At 36.8% G+C, this 17,339-nt stretch overlaps 1 protein-coding gene across 1 annotated transcript in view; it reads right to left on the minus strand.

Annotated features, from left to right (window-relative positions):
- The window catches only part of LOC136834189 (zinc carboxypeptidase A 1-like), a 51,179-nt gene that overhangs the window by 14,462 nt on the left and 19,378 nt on the right, over positions 1-17,339 (minus strand). Inside the window, exon 2 of the mRNA XM_067096454.1 lies at positions 2,177-2,275. Within this exon, the coding sequence (XP_066952555.1) occupies positions 2,177-2,274 (98 nt within the window). The 5' untranslated portion in view covers position 2,275. The remainder of the gene's footprint in view (positions 1-2,176; positions 2,276-17,339) is intronic.

Here is a 17,339-nt window from a genome sequence, read left to right on the forward strand (position 1 = left end):
AAGTTTCTTCGGCGCAATCGAGTTTTCTGTGCATCGTGTAATCAAGGCCACCGAAAATAGATTTATCTTTCAGTGGTCTAGGTATAATGCTGTATGAGCCGCGGCCCATGAAGCTTTAAGCATGGGCCGGTGGTGGCCTATCCTATAACATTTCCAGAAGCACGATTATGGCTAACTTTAACCTTAAATAAAACAAAAACTACTGAGGCTAGAGGGCTGCAATTTGGTATGTTTGATGACTGGAGGGTGGATGATTAACATACTAATTTGCAGTCCTCTAGCCTCAGTAATTTTTAAGATCTGAGGGCGGACAGAATAAAGTGCGGACGGACAGACAAAGCGGGCACAATTTTTTTTTCTGAAAACTAAAAAGGCATCTATTTATGAGAATAATAAACAAAAAATTATAAAAACATGCAGAGTACAGAAGGGAAACGTGAGATGGAAACGAACAAAAGAACTGAAATAGGTATAAGGAGAGGGAATTTAAAAGAAAGGAAGAAGAAAAAGTCCAGACACAGAATCTGGTATAAATGAGAAGACGACGAAGAGGGACAGACAAAGCAAAAGCGAGAAAGACAGAAGATTCAGAAAGCGTCACTAAATGAACAACAGATAATACACATTTTTGCTCAGGACCCGGCAGATTCATACACTCTTTTTTTCTAAACCTGTCGAATGTAGAACTGAATACAGAATTTAGGCCAAAGGCCAACCACTGGGACCTGTGAGGTCATTCAGCGCTGAAACGGAAACCGAAAGTAAAAGGTCTGAAAGGCGTAACAGGAGGAAAACCTCAAAGCAGTTGCACTATGAATCAATGTTAGGAGAGGGTAGAAATTATGATGGAAGAAAGAGAATATGAAAGGAAGTACAGTAAAAGGAACGAAAGGGGGATGCAGCTAAGGGCAGAAGGGACGCTGCAAAGAACCTTAAGAAATGCCTACAGTGCACTGCATGAGGTGCACTGACGGCACTAGCCCCCTACGGGGACATCTCAGCCTATCGTCCATTCAAGATTAATTTTCGTCCCTCCACCTCTTTGTACATTAAATATTATATGAATTTATTGCTTTCATTATCTTTATTAAAGCAAACATATTTTACACTAGTTTTCTTCATAACAAAGTCATATTTATCGACATGCTGCCAGATGTACCACACAGCCAGTATTTGAAACACCAATGATATTATGCTTATAACCACAAGTGACGCTCACACCAACACACCTATTCTAGGAACTCCAACATCGGATTGCAGACCAAAATAATTGATGGAAGGAAAAACAAGTAGTTTTTTCTTGACGAGGACACTTGTATATGAAATGACTCTCATTTGCAGCACAATAAAAATAACCACGAGTGGATATATATATATATATATATATATATATATATATATATATATATATATATATATATATATATATATATATATATATATATATATATATATATATATATATATATATATATATATATATATTTATATATATATATATATATATATATATATATATATATATATATATATATATATATATATATATATATATATATATATATATATATATATATATATATATATATATATATATATATATATATATATATATGTGTGTGTGTGTGTGTGTGTGTGTGTGTGTGTGTGTGTATGATATATGTATATATATCATACACACATATATACTTATATATATATATATATATATATATATATATATATATATATATATATATATATATATATATATATATATATATATATATATATATATATATATTTCCTTGACATGAAGTTTCCTCTATAGAAGAGAGCACAACAGTCTTCCTCACATTCCTATTTTAACTTTTGAGCTCTGGAGGAACTCCTTGTACTGACAACTTCCACATCCACTGCAAATGCCTACACAAAAGGCTCATCAGTAGAGCATCGATCCCCCTACGCACGTTGTGCCATCCTCCTATATCTTGCACGCCCTCTGAAGCTTTCTAATTATCAGGGCCTTCATTCCCAAATCACTTTAAACCATCTATTCAACCCTTTCCTTGTTTTTTTCTTTTCCTCCCTCCTAACACTTCGGAAGTACTGGCTCTTTCCAGCGACCTACATACCTAGAATAATATAAAATTAGCAAAACTATGATGAAATCCCCAATTGGCAGCTTGATACAAACCCTTCGTAATCCACGAATGCTCCCTCAGAACCACCAAGGAAGAGCATCGCAGGCATCAGGAGAAGCGCGACTGGATATGCTCCGCCTGGAGGACCCATCCTGAAATCAGTGAAATCATTAATATGGGTATCATTGAAGAAGACGTTTTCTAGAAGCCATACTTAAACTATTCCTCTACTTTTTAAAAAGGATGGAAGATGTTAACTGAATTAAATTGAATATAGTTTAAGTCGTTCAGTGTTGGAAAGGAAATTGAGAGTAGGTAGGTCCAATAGGTGTAACAGGAGGAAAACCTCGCAGCTGGACTATGAAATATTTGTTAAGAGAGGGTGGATAGCGCGATGGAAGAAAGATAATATGAATGGAGGTACAGTAAAAGGCATGAAAGGGGGTTTGCAGGTAAGGGCCAAAGGGACGCTCCAAAGAACCTTTAGTAATGCCTACAGGACGCCGCATGAGGTGCACTGGTGGCACTACCCTCCTACGGCGGGAAGATGTTAACCTGAGATCCGAAATCTATTCCTTCAACTCGGACCAAGTGACAGAAGTAACTTCCGTAGTGTGCGGGGAGAGGCGAAGGGGCGGCGCCCATCACACACTCACACAGATGTATACAGGTACAGTCACTTCCACTTAAAAGTGTTCACCTTTGGCCACCTGTCCTGACAGGACAGTTGTGCAGTGACGTCAAATCAATTTCGCAAGAGATCACTTGAGAGCGCCATGCTGCGTTGGACGCTGCTACAGTCACTTCAGATTTACAAGGAGGTTTCATGATGAATCCAGTCTTATTAATAGGTGCGTTGCACAAAGAAGTCGAGAGTAAACAGGCAATTTTCTACTCATTTCGGTAATAAATTAAATTAAAGAAAATTTTCCCCGCAAAATAAATTACACTCTCGTAGAATATAAGGCATATTAATAAATGCACGTTATTCTACAACACAAAGACGCGTTTTCCAGCAGGAGGGAGTCACTGGAGCACCTGAAAACACTTGTGAGTAGTGACGCAGTGACATTCACTCACACAAGTGTAGATATGCACAGCATATATACATATATATATATATATATATATATATATATATATATATATATATATATATATATATATATATATATATATATATATATATATATATATATACACACACACATATATGTTATTATGATTTATCAAGAATCTCAGCCACCAACATCTTCATTTACAGTTGGAAAATATAGCAGTACATTTTGGTTACTGCCTGACAAGGAAGAGTGAAAGGAATATAGGTCCCTCCCTTAATCTATTAATTGTCTTTCAACTTTCTCTTCTGGAACATATGACTGCGGGAGACTTTTGTTTACAGAGACACGAAAGAGCCTAGAAAGGAGATTAAGAGAAAAGGGCAGCTGGCCTGCACCTGGGACTTAGTCATAGATGAAACCAACCCCCATCTACCTGGAGGTATTCTCCTGCCCATTGATCAACCTCATATAAGCGACTGACCGAGGGAACAATGAGAGAGACACACTGCTGGATGCTAGCAAGACGCATCTCCTTCAGAGAGCCATGCCATACCATGTGGTCCTATCTTGTAGCGACCCTCAGTATTCTTAGCATTGAAGCCCAGCCCTTCCCCTGCCTGCCATTTCTTGCTGAAGCCACGTCTTCTACAAGAGGGTTTGTTAGCCATGGAAATCTCTCTTGACTGTGCCTTGTTTCAGCACCCTCACATCGACAGATGTACTTTCAAGTTTTCCCAGTTATAATTAACCTCTCAGGCCTTGCTTGCCTGATTAGTCCATTTCATCTTCTGATATTTCATTTCATGCAAATGCAAGTGATTTTAAACTTGCCCTAACATCTTTACTTACAAATACCTTGTAAGTAGAGCCCTCAGCTCAGATAGAATTCCCCATTTTTCCTTGTTTTTTTTTTATGATTTCCTGAATCCACAGTAGTCAGATTTTATACAAAAATAGAGGTAATTAATGAAATCATTCATTTAGAGTCTATAACTGGCTCATGGTAAGCATTTCCCCAGGTCAAATCGTAAAAAAGGCGACCGATTGCTTAGGATCTCGCAACCTGCACGTTGCAGAATAAATCCTTGTCCCCTTGCAAAGTGCAGTATCAGCGACTAGTGAAGCTAGGTGGGTGCGAGACAAAGAAACGAGCTTGTTGTGTAAATTCCACATGCGCACAAACAAGGAGTTCCACACAGTGAGTATTTTTATTTTGTGTTAGGATAGGAAGCGAAATTGTGACTGAAAATAGAAATAGGGAAACGTTAGGCAAGTGCATGCAATCCACTCATCGAGAGGAGAGAGTTAGTATCCTTTCCACAAGTTTTGATAGCCCCTGCATGAGGGCTTGCATGTTTTCACATAGGCAAGCTAGGGAATTATGAAGCGTTGAAAATAAAAAGTATTTCCTCCTTGTGTTATCCAGACAATTTGGCGATTTGGAATAGTTAGGCACATGTTTTAGATCCCACGTGGGTTAATCAGCAAATTCCATATTGCTGGTATTCAGAGAGTTTAATCTCTCTCTCTCTCTCTCTCTCTCTCTCTCTCTCTCTCTCTCTCTCTCTCTCTCTCTCTCTCGTAGAGGTTAGGAATCCATTAGGCAAACACTATAGAGTAAAATCTCAAAAAGAGTAAAATTTGTTTGCTTCATATTTTATTTGTACACATTCCTCTGCACAGCACTGCAGTGATAAATTCTGTTTCATTTTAAAGCGTTCCCGTTATTTCATTCATAAGCATAAGGAACTCTCTCTCTCTCTCTCTCTCTCTCTCTCTCTCTCTCTCTCTCTCTGTTTATTTGTGGTTATCTTTTGCTTTGCTTAAAAAATTCTGCTGTGACCGCGTGGCCTTCATGCCGTTCCCAGGGGAATTTTGGGTGAGTCTAAGAGAAAACTTTATCTTCTTAACAAACGATAAGCAGATTACTCTCTTTGTATACGGGGTCAGTCTCAGAAAAACTCCCACGCTGGTCATCGCCCTTATGGTCAGGCAACCTTGAGCTGTTAGCTGCGCAAACCCTTTCAGGGCACGTGCGAGGAAAGGCAAATACGTACGCACGTGACTTAGGCAAACAGTGCCCGTACATAAAAGAAATACGTTTTGTGCTTATATTAGGATTGGAGGAAAAGGCTCTTATTAGGGCTGGCAAAATACACAACCTTATCAGTGTAACTTGCAAATAATATAATTTTAACTTATCAGTCTCTCGACAATGAACTTACCACTTCTATAAAAATAAATAGAAATGTACTTCTAAAAGCGGCTGGCTTTCTAACTCCCCGCCCCCAACGCCCGCAATTTGTATCCATACGTAAATCTACCTCCCCCTCCTCTGCACCAGTTATCAGTGCCTCTCCATTTTTTTTTTTTTTTTTTTTTTTTTTTTTAGGTTTACGCTACGCCCTTTCTTTTATTCTTTTCAGTTTATTTTATTTATTTTGTTGGGGTTATTATTCTAAGAGTGTCAAGACGCTCACTTAGTTCCAGAACCTAACCCGTATCGGGACTCCCCTAAAAAGAAAGTTATTTTTCTTATCACAAGAAAACACAAATTTGCGCCTTAGCCGGCCTTGTCCATGCTCGAAATAACATCAAATTTCCATGTCCTCTGGGACAAAACCAAACCAGTTCCGTGAACAAGTCCACTCCCTACGAGGCAAAATCGGGAACGGGAGAATGCTCCCCGAACCATGCCTTAAGATTCACGCGATAGCCAGCCAAGTCCGTGCGTGAATCCAAAACCACGTCCGATGAGACAAAATTAAAAGATCCATTCCCTGTGAACAAACCACGTCCTACGAGATGAACCAAAAAATCCCCAAAATTGATACAATAGGTGGCCGAGTCCGTGCGTGAAATAGAATACAATTTATGTCTTTCGAGACATTAAAACGCATCAAGAACACACCAAGTCTTAGTCAGACATATCAACATTCACTCATCAAGAACCAACGAAGTCTTATTCAGACATATTAAAACTCGTTCATCAAGAACACCCTAAGTCTTATTCAGACCTATTAACATTCGTTCATCAAGAACACCCCAAGTCTTATTCAGACATTAAAATTCGTTCCTCAGGAACACATCAAGTCTTATTCAGACGTATCAAAATTTATTCATCAAGAAAGCCCCAAGTCTTATTCAGACATATTAAAATTAGTTCATCACGAACAAACTTGGGTTTTTCAGAAACCCTGAAATCTGAGTCTTTTCAGACATATTGACTTTCTAAAGGGTCACGCCCATATAAGTGTTATCTCAAGATGTCTACGACATCCAGAACCCAACAAAACGAGGACTTTAAGTTCTATATGTCTGCTGGAAAGGACATGGGACTGTCAGGACAAGTCCTGAGGGAGTGGGTCCAAGAGAGAGTAGATGATGCCAAGGCGGAGAGAGAGGCCGAAAGAAAGGAGAAGAATGGGGAGCAAGATAGACTAGACAATCTAGCAAAGGAAGAACAAGAGAGGAAGGAGAGGAAGGAAGAGCAAGGTAGGCTAGATAAACTCGAAATGGAGGAATAGGAGAGAAAGGAGAAGAAGGGAGAGCATGAGAGAAAGGAGAAGAAGGAAGAACATGAGAGAAAGGAGAAGAAGGAAGAGCAAGAAAGAAAGAAGAAGAAGGAAGAACATGAGAGAAAGGGGAAGAAGGAAGAGCAAGAAAGAAAGGAGAAGAAGAAAGAACAGAAGAGAAGGGAGAAGAAGGAAGAACAAGATAGGCTGGATAGACTTGCAAGAGAAGAACAGGCAAGACAAAAGGAAGAACAAGAAAGAAAGGATAGGCTCGAAAGGGAGGAAAGGCAGTGGGCCCATGAGCTACAGATGGCCCAAATTGGCACTGCCAGCTCCTCTCCAGCCCCAGGGGCATGCACCCTCACCCAGGCCCTTACTTTTATGCCCAAGTGGACCGAGGCCGAGCCCGAGGTGTGGCTCGATCAGGCAGAAAGGGTCCTTAGCGCCTACCCACTCGCTCCTGCCGAAATCTCCCTACTCTTGGGAAAATTCCTCAGAGGAAAGGGTCAAATTGCTTTTAACGCCCTCCCTGAGGAGGATCAAGGGAAATGGGTGGAAGTGCGCCAGGCGATCACAAAGGCATATGAAATCACTCCTGAATGCTGGGGACGACGCTGGAGAGGCCAGATAAAAGAAGCAGGACAGACCTGGTCTGACTGGTCATATCAGTCAGATAGGCTCCTCTAAATGGCTAGAGTCCCTAGGAGTCTCCACTGCCGAGGACATCCTAGAGCAGCTCAAGACTGAAAATTTTTATATCACACCCCTTCCGAGCTAGCCACCCATGTATGCGAAAAAGCACCCACGACTCTAGCAGAGTGCTGTCGCCTCGCTGACACATGGGACACCCATCACGCCCATGCAAGTTCATTGGGACGTAAAATATTCCCTCCTTCTTTCACCTCCGGCGCTCCTCCGCCCAAGAAGGGGGACTCACAAAACCTGTTGTGTGTGGGTTCTGCAAGAAAGCTGGGCATTCCATCGAGCAGTGCCGAAACAAACCCTCTCCTGGGAATCCACCAACTAACAAGCCTAAGCCCTCCACAGGGGCAGTGCCATGAAGGGATTATAGCCAGAGCTATTGCACGGCTTGCAAATTTTATGGCCACTCTTCCACATGGGCAAAATACCCCAATAATAAATCAAGTACTCCCATTATTGCCTTGGCAGTTACAAATCTCAAGTCCTTAGGCCCTCCAGCCGAGGGTCCCATATATGTGGCACCTCCTCAAGGTAGCTACCCCGCCTGCCAGGTCAAGGCATTTGATGACTCTGGTGTGCAAATTTCCCTCATAAGGAAAGACAAAGTTCCCCATGGAGCTATCAGTAACAGACGTAAACTCTTCACAATTGAGGGTATCAATCAACTTAAAATGATACTCCCTACTGTTCAGTTGAGAGTCACAAGACCTCATAGATCCAAAATTTGCAATCTTGCAGTAGCAAGCTATACTCCTGGAGGTTATGACATCCTCCTGGGACAGGAATTTCAGTCCCCATCTAAGTTACAGCAATCCAGGGGTCCAAATCCCCCAAATCACTCAACAGACACGAGGAAGCCTCAAACACCTACACTCATTACACTGCTAATGCCACCTAAATATGATGTGCAGTGACCCCCTCCATCATGATCAACCCCAGATCCCATTCCGTTGCCTGGCCCTGCCCCAGTGCTAGGGCCAGGGCCCCAATCAGGTCTCCTCCAGGAGATTCCAAATTTGATTCCCAATCTCTGCCAGTGCCACTTGCATGCACTGATCAGTGCCAAGCTCTGTCTATACTGAATGACGAGCAAATTCCAAATGCCTCCATTCAAGAGATCCCAATCAGGATCCCTTCTCTTCTCCTTGCCTGGCTACACTAACAGGATCAGTAAGAGAGATGGAATCTCCCGACCACAGCGGAAGCTCAACTGAAGGTGCGGCCTTGCAACCCGTGCCTGAGCTGGTCATGGTAACCTGTGATCCTATCACGCCCACCACAAACTCTTCCTCTCTTTCCCGGTCCCCTGCGGACACGACCATGGGTAGGGATTCTGCCGTGTCTCAAATGGCTGATAAAATCACGGAACTGCAGCCAAGGAAGCCGACACAGGTGGCACTCCAGTGTCCCTCTCGGACTCGGTTCAACCGATTCCCCTACCAAGGAGAACCATCAAACTAAAGAGATCTGAGGCAGAAATCACGGGAGTAGGCAACTTCAGGTAGCTTCTAGAGAGCTGATGAACTCTCCTGGCACCAGTGCAAATTGGCACAGTGCCACCCTTTTATTATACGATGACCGTGGCACCTCTATCCAGAAGAGGGTGTCAGGTTTCCTCACCTGTTTGTTTTTCTTATAACTCTGTAATTTATTCTTTTCCTTTAGCATTTTTCCTTTCATTATTTTGTTCAATTAATCATATTATTTTATGCCTCACAAAGGTTTATAGTTTACCTTGTTCCCACTCTGCCAGTGCAGAATGCAGTTGACAAGCATCCCAATTTTGTAAGTCTTATGACTTCCTTTCGAAGGCCCTTGAGCAAAAGAATAAACCTATGCCATATTCATTGGCTGAGGAATATGATTTCGAGATATTAATCATCATTTTTTTTTAACATTATCATTTGCCTTCTTTATTATTCCCTTGTAATTTAAACCTCGAGTCCGTGAATTGGAACGACCGTGCACTTTACATATTTGTCTGTCCTTCCTTGTACTTAGCTTTGTGCTCATAAGCACCATTGACTTCAGTGCCGTGTTTGACACTGCTGTCAACTTAAGTAACATGGCGACATCTAACGAAGACCATGTATATTTCATTGTAATGCCTCCTCAAGGCAAACTAACTGCATGTCTTTGACTATAACAACTATTAAAAGTTAAATGCATGATTATTTTAAGACTTACATTAAGGAAATCACTTACAGTTATTGTGTTTAATATTTACAGTAACTGTCTTGTATTTGTAAATGTACCTGTTTTAAAAGTCAGTAATTTAAGGTTAAAACCTTTATTCTTTTTCTTACTCTGCAATTAACATAAAATACTTAATTCTTTATTAAGTAAATTTTCATATATCTCATGTGACACAGAGAGATTTAGGTTACTATATATATATGTGAGAGCTGTTAACGAGAAAATTAGAGTAATATGAAGCATTTGTCTGCTGAATTCTTGGCTTGGTAGACATTCACACCCGACTGAAGGTGCGAGATATCAACTTGGGTTGGGAGATTATATTTTCCCAAGAATCCCAGCCACCAACTTCTTCATTTACAGTTGGCAAATATAGCAGTGCATTTTGGCCACTGCCTGAAAAGGAAGGGCGAAAGGAATATAGGCCCCTCCCTTAATCTTTTAATTATCTTTCAACTTTCTCTTCTGGAACATATGACCGCAGGAGACTTTTGTTTACAGAGATGCAAAAGAGCCAAGAAGGGAGACTAAGAGAAAAGAACAGCTGGCCTGCACCTGGGACTTAGTCATAGATGAAACAAACCCCCATCTACCTGGAGGTATCCTCCTGCCCTTTGACCAACCTCATATAAGGGACTGACCAAAGGAACAATGAGAGAGATACACTGTTGGGCGCTAGCAAGACGCATCTCCTTCAGAGAGCTATGCCATACCATGTGGTCCTATCTTGTAGCCACCCTCAGTATTCTTACAAGTGAAGCCGAGCCCTTCCTCCGCCACCATTTCTTCTACAAGAGGGCCTGTTAGCCATGGAAATATCTCTTGACTGTCTTGTGTGAGCATCGTCACACCAACGGATATACTTAAAGTTTTCCCAGTTATAATCAACCTCTCAGGCTTTGCATGCCTGATTAGTCCATTTCATCTTCTGATATTTCATTTCATGTAATTTTAAACTTACCCTAACGTGTTTACTTACAAATACCTTGTGAGTAGAGCCCTCAGCTCAGATACAATCCCCCATTCTTCCATGTTTTTTTTACGATTTCCTGAATCCACAGTAGTCAGATTTTATAAAAAAATAGAGGTAAGTAATGAAACCATTCACTTAGAGTCTATAGCTGGCTCATGGTAAGCATTTCCCCAGGTCAAATCGTATATATATATATATATATATATATATATATATATATATATATATATATATATATATATATATATATATATATATATATATATATATATATATATATATATATATATATATATATATATATATATATATATATATATATATATATATATATATATATATATATATATATATATATATATATATATACATATATATATATATATACATATATATATATATATATATATATATATATATATATATATATATATATATATATATATATATATATATATATATATATATATATATATATATATATATATATATATATATATATATATATATATATATATATATATATATATATATATATATATATATATATATATATATATATATATATATATATATATATATATATATATATACATATACTGCATATGCCACTTATATGAGAATTTCCTTTAGACTGAAGTTATTTAAACATCATAGTGAAATCGATATTTAACGACATTTGTGTCCAAAAAAAGTTCATGCTTGTAGAAGTGACTAAAATTAATATTTAGCCTAGTGTTACACGCTTATTATTAAGCTATCATTGTGGAGACGGCTGATATAGTTCTAAGTACAGACACTTAATAATTCGACATGCAGAGTCGAATCGCTTTATCGTTGTTATAAAGGCTACTTCTCCACCCTCTATTTCCAAGCAATGGATGTGCAATAATTGCTCAGCAAATATGGTATCTCCAATGACCCAACAATCCCTGTATCTGCACACACACAATCCAGTCAGTTACACAAGCCATAATTCTGAGGAGACGACAGCGCCCATCCGGATACCCTCAAATTAAGAAATGCCAATAGTACTATCAATGTGCCAATTTGTTTTCGTAATCTAGAGTACTGTACTTAATGACATTTACTTCAACTAAGCCTTTAGTGTTGATCTTCGTCTTTTGAAAACTAAATCTCAGCTGTTATGTCACAGAACCAACTGATGAACTTGGAATTCATACACAGTCCCATCACACTGCATTGCCAATATCCTAAACTTGTGATAAGAGATCAAACCACTTACCCAGGAATCACAAGGTCCAGCAACAACAACCCTGAATCACTAAACGGTATTACACTGGAAGGCAAAAGTACACGTATATTGCCCTCAAGTGTAAAATCCAGTCACTGGTTGTTTCATAACAGAATTCAATATTAGTCTTCCAGAAGAATCGAAATAAATCCCGAGACTTCGCTGAAGTAATGAATTGCAATCTTGAAACTAGGTTCCACTAATGCTTCTATTACTAAGGAAGACAGTGTGCTTGTAACACAGTAAACGACAAGCATACTACACAGTACACCTTTAGCATGCTGCGATGCATTTCCCTCCTCAACTAAAGATAACGAAGCAAACAGTCAGACTTTCGGAGTCTCCGTAACGCTTGCTGTTTTTCCGGTCACCATGAGTCAACCGTATCCTAAAGTATATAATTCAGACACTAAATGTAAGTCAGTGGTTCCAACATTTTTAGGTATCGTTACCCCCGCCCGTTCGTGTGATAGATCACCATCGCCCCTACCCCATTCCTCTTCAGTTATGTGTAGCTATAATAAAAAGGAAAGAAAAATATTGGAATGCTTAATTTCTAATGCATTTTATATGTAAGAAGTTAATTTTACTTTTACTTAAGTCCTAAGAAATAAAGAATTTAGATTTTAGACATTATTCCTCTGACAAAAAATGGAAAGTAAAGCATTGTTCCTTTTATTACAAATTGGAATTGAAGCATTATTTCTTTGGTAATTAGTAGAAAATAGACATTATTGCAACTGCATTATTAATGGGAAACTTGATATTGTTTGTCCTGTACTAAAATATTTGTATTATTTATTAATCTATTTATTAATTTATCTATTATATTATTATTTATAAATTTACTGAATTTTACTCCAAAGAACTATTACTTTTATAAACTGCCTCTTTAATCGCAGAAACGGCTTCATTATCCCCACGGGGGTAATTACCTGCAGTCTGAGAACCCCTGATTTAAGTGGAAACTAGAGTAACTGCAGGTCTACCTGAAAATGTGACGAAAATGTTAGTGAGGCCGCTAGCAAGAAACAAACTCGAGTGAAAGCTAGCAAATCCAGGTACTTGCTCTACGGTAGCGAGACACGTGAATAACACACTGCAGGCGTTAGGTTCATTGTACGTATAAAGTCTGCTCATATCAAGAACTGTTACAGAGTTTAATATTTCCTGTGGACTGTGGAACAGATATTGTGTCGAACACACACGCACTCAACATTATTATTATTATTATTATTATTATTATTATTATTATTATTATTATTATTATTATTATTATTATATAATATTAAAGTAGTTTAACCAAACCACTGAGCTGACTTTCAGCTCTCATAGGGCTGGCCCAAAGGATTAGAATAAAACAACAGGTCTAGGCTTGAGGCCAAGCACTAGGACCCAATAGATAATTCAGTATGATGATGAACGAATTAAAATGAAATTAAAAACTGCACATAGGTACATGCTCTCATACTGGAACACATACACACAATAAATACATTTGTTCATGCTTCCTTACATACACACTAAAAAGGTATATTAAAATTCAGAATATAAGTTAAGTAATAATTTAATATTTAGTTTTTTTTTTTTTTTTTTAAATTCGACAAATGCTATAAGGATTTTCGTGCTTTTAGTATTTACTTATTTTTACATTTTATTAATTAAATCACAGTTCCTCATGAACCCCAAAATGGGAACGACTGAAAATGTAAAATATTCTAACAAAATTTCATTCACTGATTTATTCCCAAAAGTCGACAGTCGCTGTTAGTCTTACCTTGGACACTCGCGTAACATAATTTATGTCTGGCTGTTATTATCGCCTTGCACTCTGAGCACTCGGGAGCCGGGCCACGTGGGCTGCACATTAAGTGCCCATGCGTCAGACGAGTATGGCCTATTCTGAGACGTGTTAGAATTACTTGTGTGTCTCTCTCTCTCTGATATGATGAACTCCGTTTTTTAACATTAGGTTTTATTTGTTTCAATTTGTTACTTTCAAGTTCTTCATTCCATATACTGTATATTGCCATTCAGTTATGATACCCACTTATATGTGTGTTACATAATCAATAACAGGGACATTCACATTTGGTCTTGTCATGTGAGTTGCTTCTTTGGCTGCTTTTTCTGCCTCTTCATTTCCGTTGATCCTTGGGATCCAACATATTTCTACATTTTTTCCATTATTACATATGTTTTGGAGAAATAATTTAATTTCTTGTACAATATTATTTTTTCACTTGTAACTCTGAACAGCTTCTATAGCGCTTCTCGAGTCATTAAAAATCACAAAATTATTGAATGATGTTTCTTTGATTATTTTTTATAGCTGATGAAATTCCACAGAATTCTGCTGGGAATACTAAAACAATATTAAGTAGAGAGAACTGATAACTTTTGTCTTAGGACACTGCAGCATATCCCACTCCGTGTTCTGATTTAGATACATCTGTATATACTGCGTAATGTGGACCTTTTCGACTTATATGTTCTATTGTATGTTGTCTATGATGTTCTGGTGTATATGAGTAACTTTTTGATAAAAACTTCAGATGTGTACAAATTCTCATTTTATTCATTGTCCAGGGAGGAGGTGATTTTACTATTGAAGGCACTTGTATATTTACATTTAGTGACTCAAACAATCTTCTAGTTCTAATTGGCCAAGGTAGTGAACGGTTAATTATAAATTTATCTCTTAATTCAATTTTTTTTCTTTTTGAGAATCCCTTGTCTGAATTCTTAGAGCACTTTTCATTGTTACTAGCTCTCTATGGATAGACAGAGTTAGTTCACCACATTCAACTTGTAAAGATGATTTTGGCGATGATCTAAAGGCTCCTGAGCATATTCTAAGGCCTTCATAGTGAACAGGGTCTAACAATTTCAGCTCTGCGTCCGATGCTGAACCATATACTTCGCTTCCATAATCAATGATGGACAGAACTGTTGCTTTCTACAGTACAGTAAGGGTATATCTATCGGCTCCCCAAGTAGTGTTCGATAGTTTTTTAATTAGATTTAGTGCTCTTTTACATTTAGATTTTACGTATGTTATGTGGGCTTTCCGGTTCAAGTGAGTATCAAATAGTAATTCCAAATATTTTGCTGTTTGGCCAATTGGTACACTATGGTTTCTAATTTTTAAATCTATTTCTTCACCTTTTTTCCACTTTTTAGTTTTATAAAACATGATTGCTTGAGTTTTACCTATGGAAAATTTAAAGCCTACAGATGAGGCCGACTCATCTATTTTTACTATTCTTTTATTAATGATTCGTACTTCATGTTTTATTCGAGATCCTGAATAATATATGGCAAAATCATCCATATATAGGTTACTTTTAATGAAAATAGGTAGATTATTACTGATATCATTAATTGCTAAAGTAAACAGTGCGCCACAGAGGGCGCTTCCTTGTGGAACATCGTTTTCAAATTGAAATGTTCAGGACAGAACATCATCAATTCTCACCTGAAAACTGCGATTTTGTCAAAAAGTTTTGGATAAACCTAAGTAAATGTCCACGGATGTTGTTTTGTAAAGTTTTTAATATAGCATATCTCCATGTAGCATCGAATGCCTTTTCAGTGTCAAAAAAAGACAGCTACAGTAATTTGTTTTCGTTCAAAACCTCTACGTATATGGTCTTCTAAGTTAGAAAGAGAATCTAATGTTGATCTGTTACACTGTGACCCGAAATGAGTAGGAGTCGAAAATTTATTTCCTCAAATGTGTCATGTTAGTCGAACATTTATCATGTTCTCTAGCAATTTGCATAAGCAGCTTGTTAAAGAAATTGGTCTGTAATTATTTACATTACTACTCGCCTAAAAGATTCGTTCTCAAGTAATTAGCGAAAACTGACTTAAGTTAACGAATTTGGATAGCCTAGTGTGAAGAGCTAAAGAGGGCGGATAAAAAATAACAAGCAGGAAGCAATACAGCTGACGACAGAAGAGACATTCCACCAAACTGTTAGTCTGCAGAGCGCCATGCTACGTCTGCCTCAAGGGTAGGCTAATCCCTCTTAAGCCCTACACAGCAATCAGAGCCAGTCCCATAATATCATCGAATAGCGGTGGAGACAAGCCTTGTAGGGAAACATTCATAACAGACCACCTACTAGCGACCTGGAGACGTGTCCCTGCCCCTATGAAAAATGACAAAATAATAATATTGAAGAATTGGATAATAATAATGTAAATGAGAAATATAAAAATGGGAAAAAATTTAAAAATCTGTTATAGTAATAATTATAACATTTTGAAAATGTTAATAATAATAATAATAATAATAATAATAATAATAATAATAATAATAATAATAATAATAATAATAATAATAATGGTAATTATAATGGAATCGGTATTTCCTGATAGAACGGGCGATTGCTGTCCATTTCATAATTTCTACCTAAATACTGAATGATATGCTGAAGAATATATATATATATATATATATATATATATATATATATATATATATATATATATATATATATATATATATATATATATATATATATATATATATATATATATATATATATATATATATATATATATATGAAAACTGGTTTTGTTGCAATGAAATTTTTCTGGATCGGCTAGTGAGACCAGCAGACAGTGGAATGTCACCTGTGGCCTATAATTCCTTCCTCACCCAACTTGGACTCTCATTTCACAACAGAGCCAGAGTTCACTCGTCGGTACACTGCAATAGGAGTTGTCCAGTGTCGAAAGTATGTTCTCATACTAGAGTACAGAAAAACCAGCAGAGTCAGCCAACAAACACATCAGATGAACGGCGTTTTATGAATATAGGAAGATCATTCTCATTTATTAAGTATATAAACAAGCAATGAAAATGTCAGCCGAGATGCAATACAGTTAAATGAGGATACTTTTAACAAATACGATGTTGACGGACACCCTTTAAGATTAATATGACATTTAAATCTTCATGAATTTTTGACGGGGATCAATATAATTTTATCAGGATTACAATTACATTTGGAATTATCTGTTCCGAAGATGGCTAATATAAATGATATATTATATACACACACACAACAAACACACACACACACACACACACACACACACACACACACACATATATATATATATATATGTATATATATATTTTATATATATTATATATTATATATGACATTTAAATATATACATATATATATATAATATATATATTATAGCATATATATATATATATATATATATATATATATATATACATACAATATATATTTACATACATATATATATACATACATACATACATATATATATATATATATATATATATATATATATATATATATATATATATATATATATATATATATATACCATATATATATCCATATATATATATATATATATATATATATATATATATATATATATATATATATATATATATATATATATATATATATATATATATATATATATATATATATATATATATATATATATATATATATA

This window comes from Macrobrachium rosenbergii, chromosome 53, assembly GCF_040412425.1.
Source record: "Macrobrachium rosenbergii isolate ZJJX-2024 chromosome 53, ASM4041242v1, whole genome shotgun sequence".
Taxonomy (NCBI): Eukaryota; Metazoa; Arthropoda; class Malacostraca; order Decapoda; family Palaemonidae; genus Macrobrachium; species Macrobrachium rosenbergii.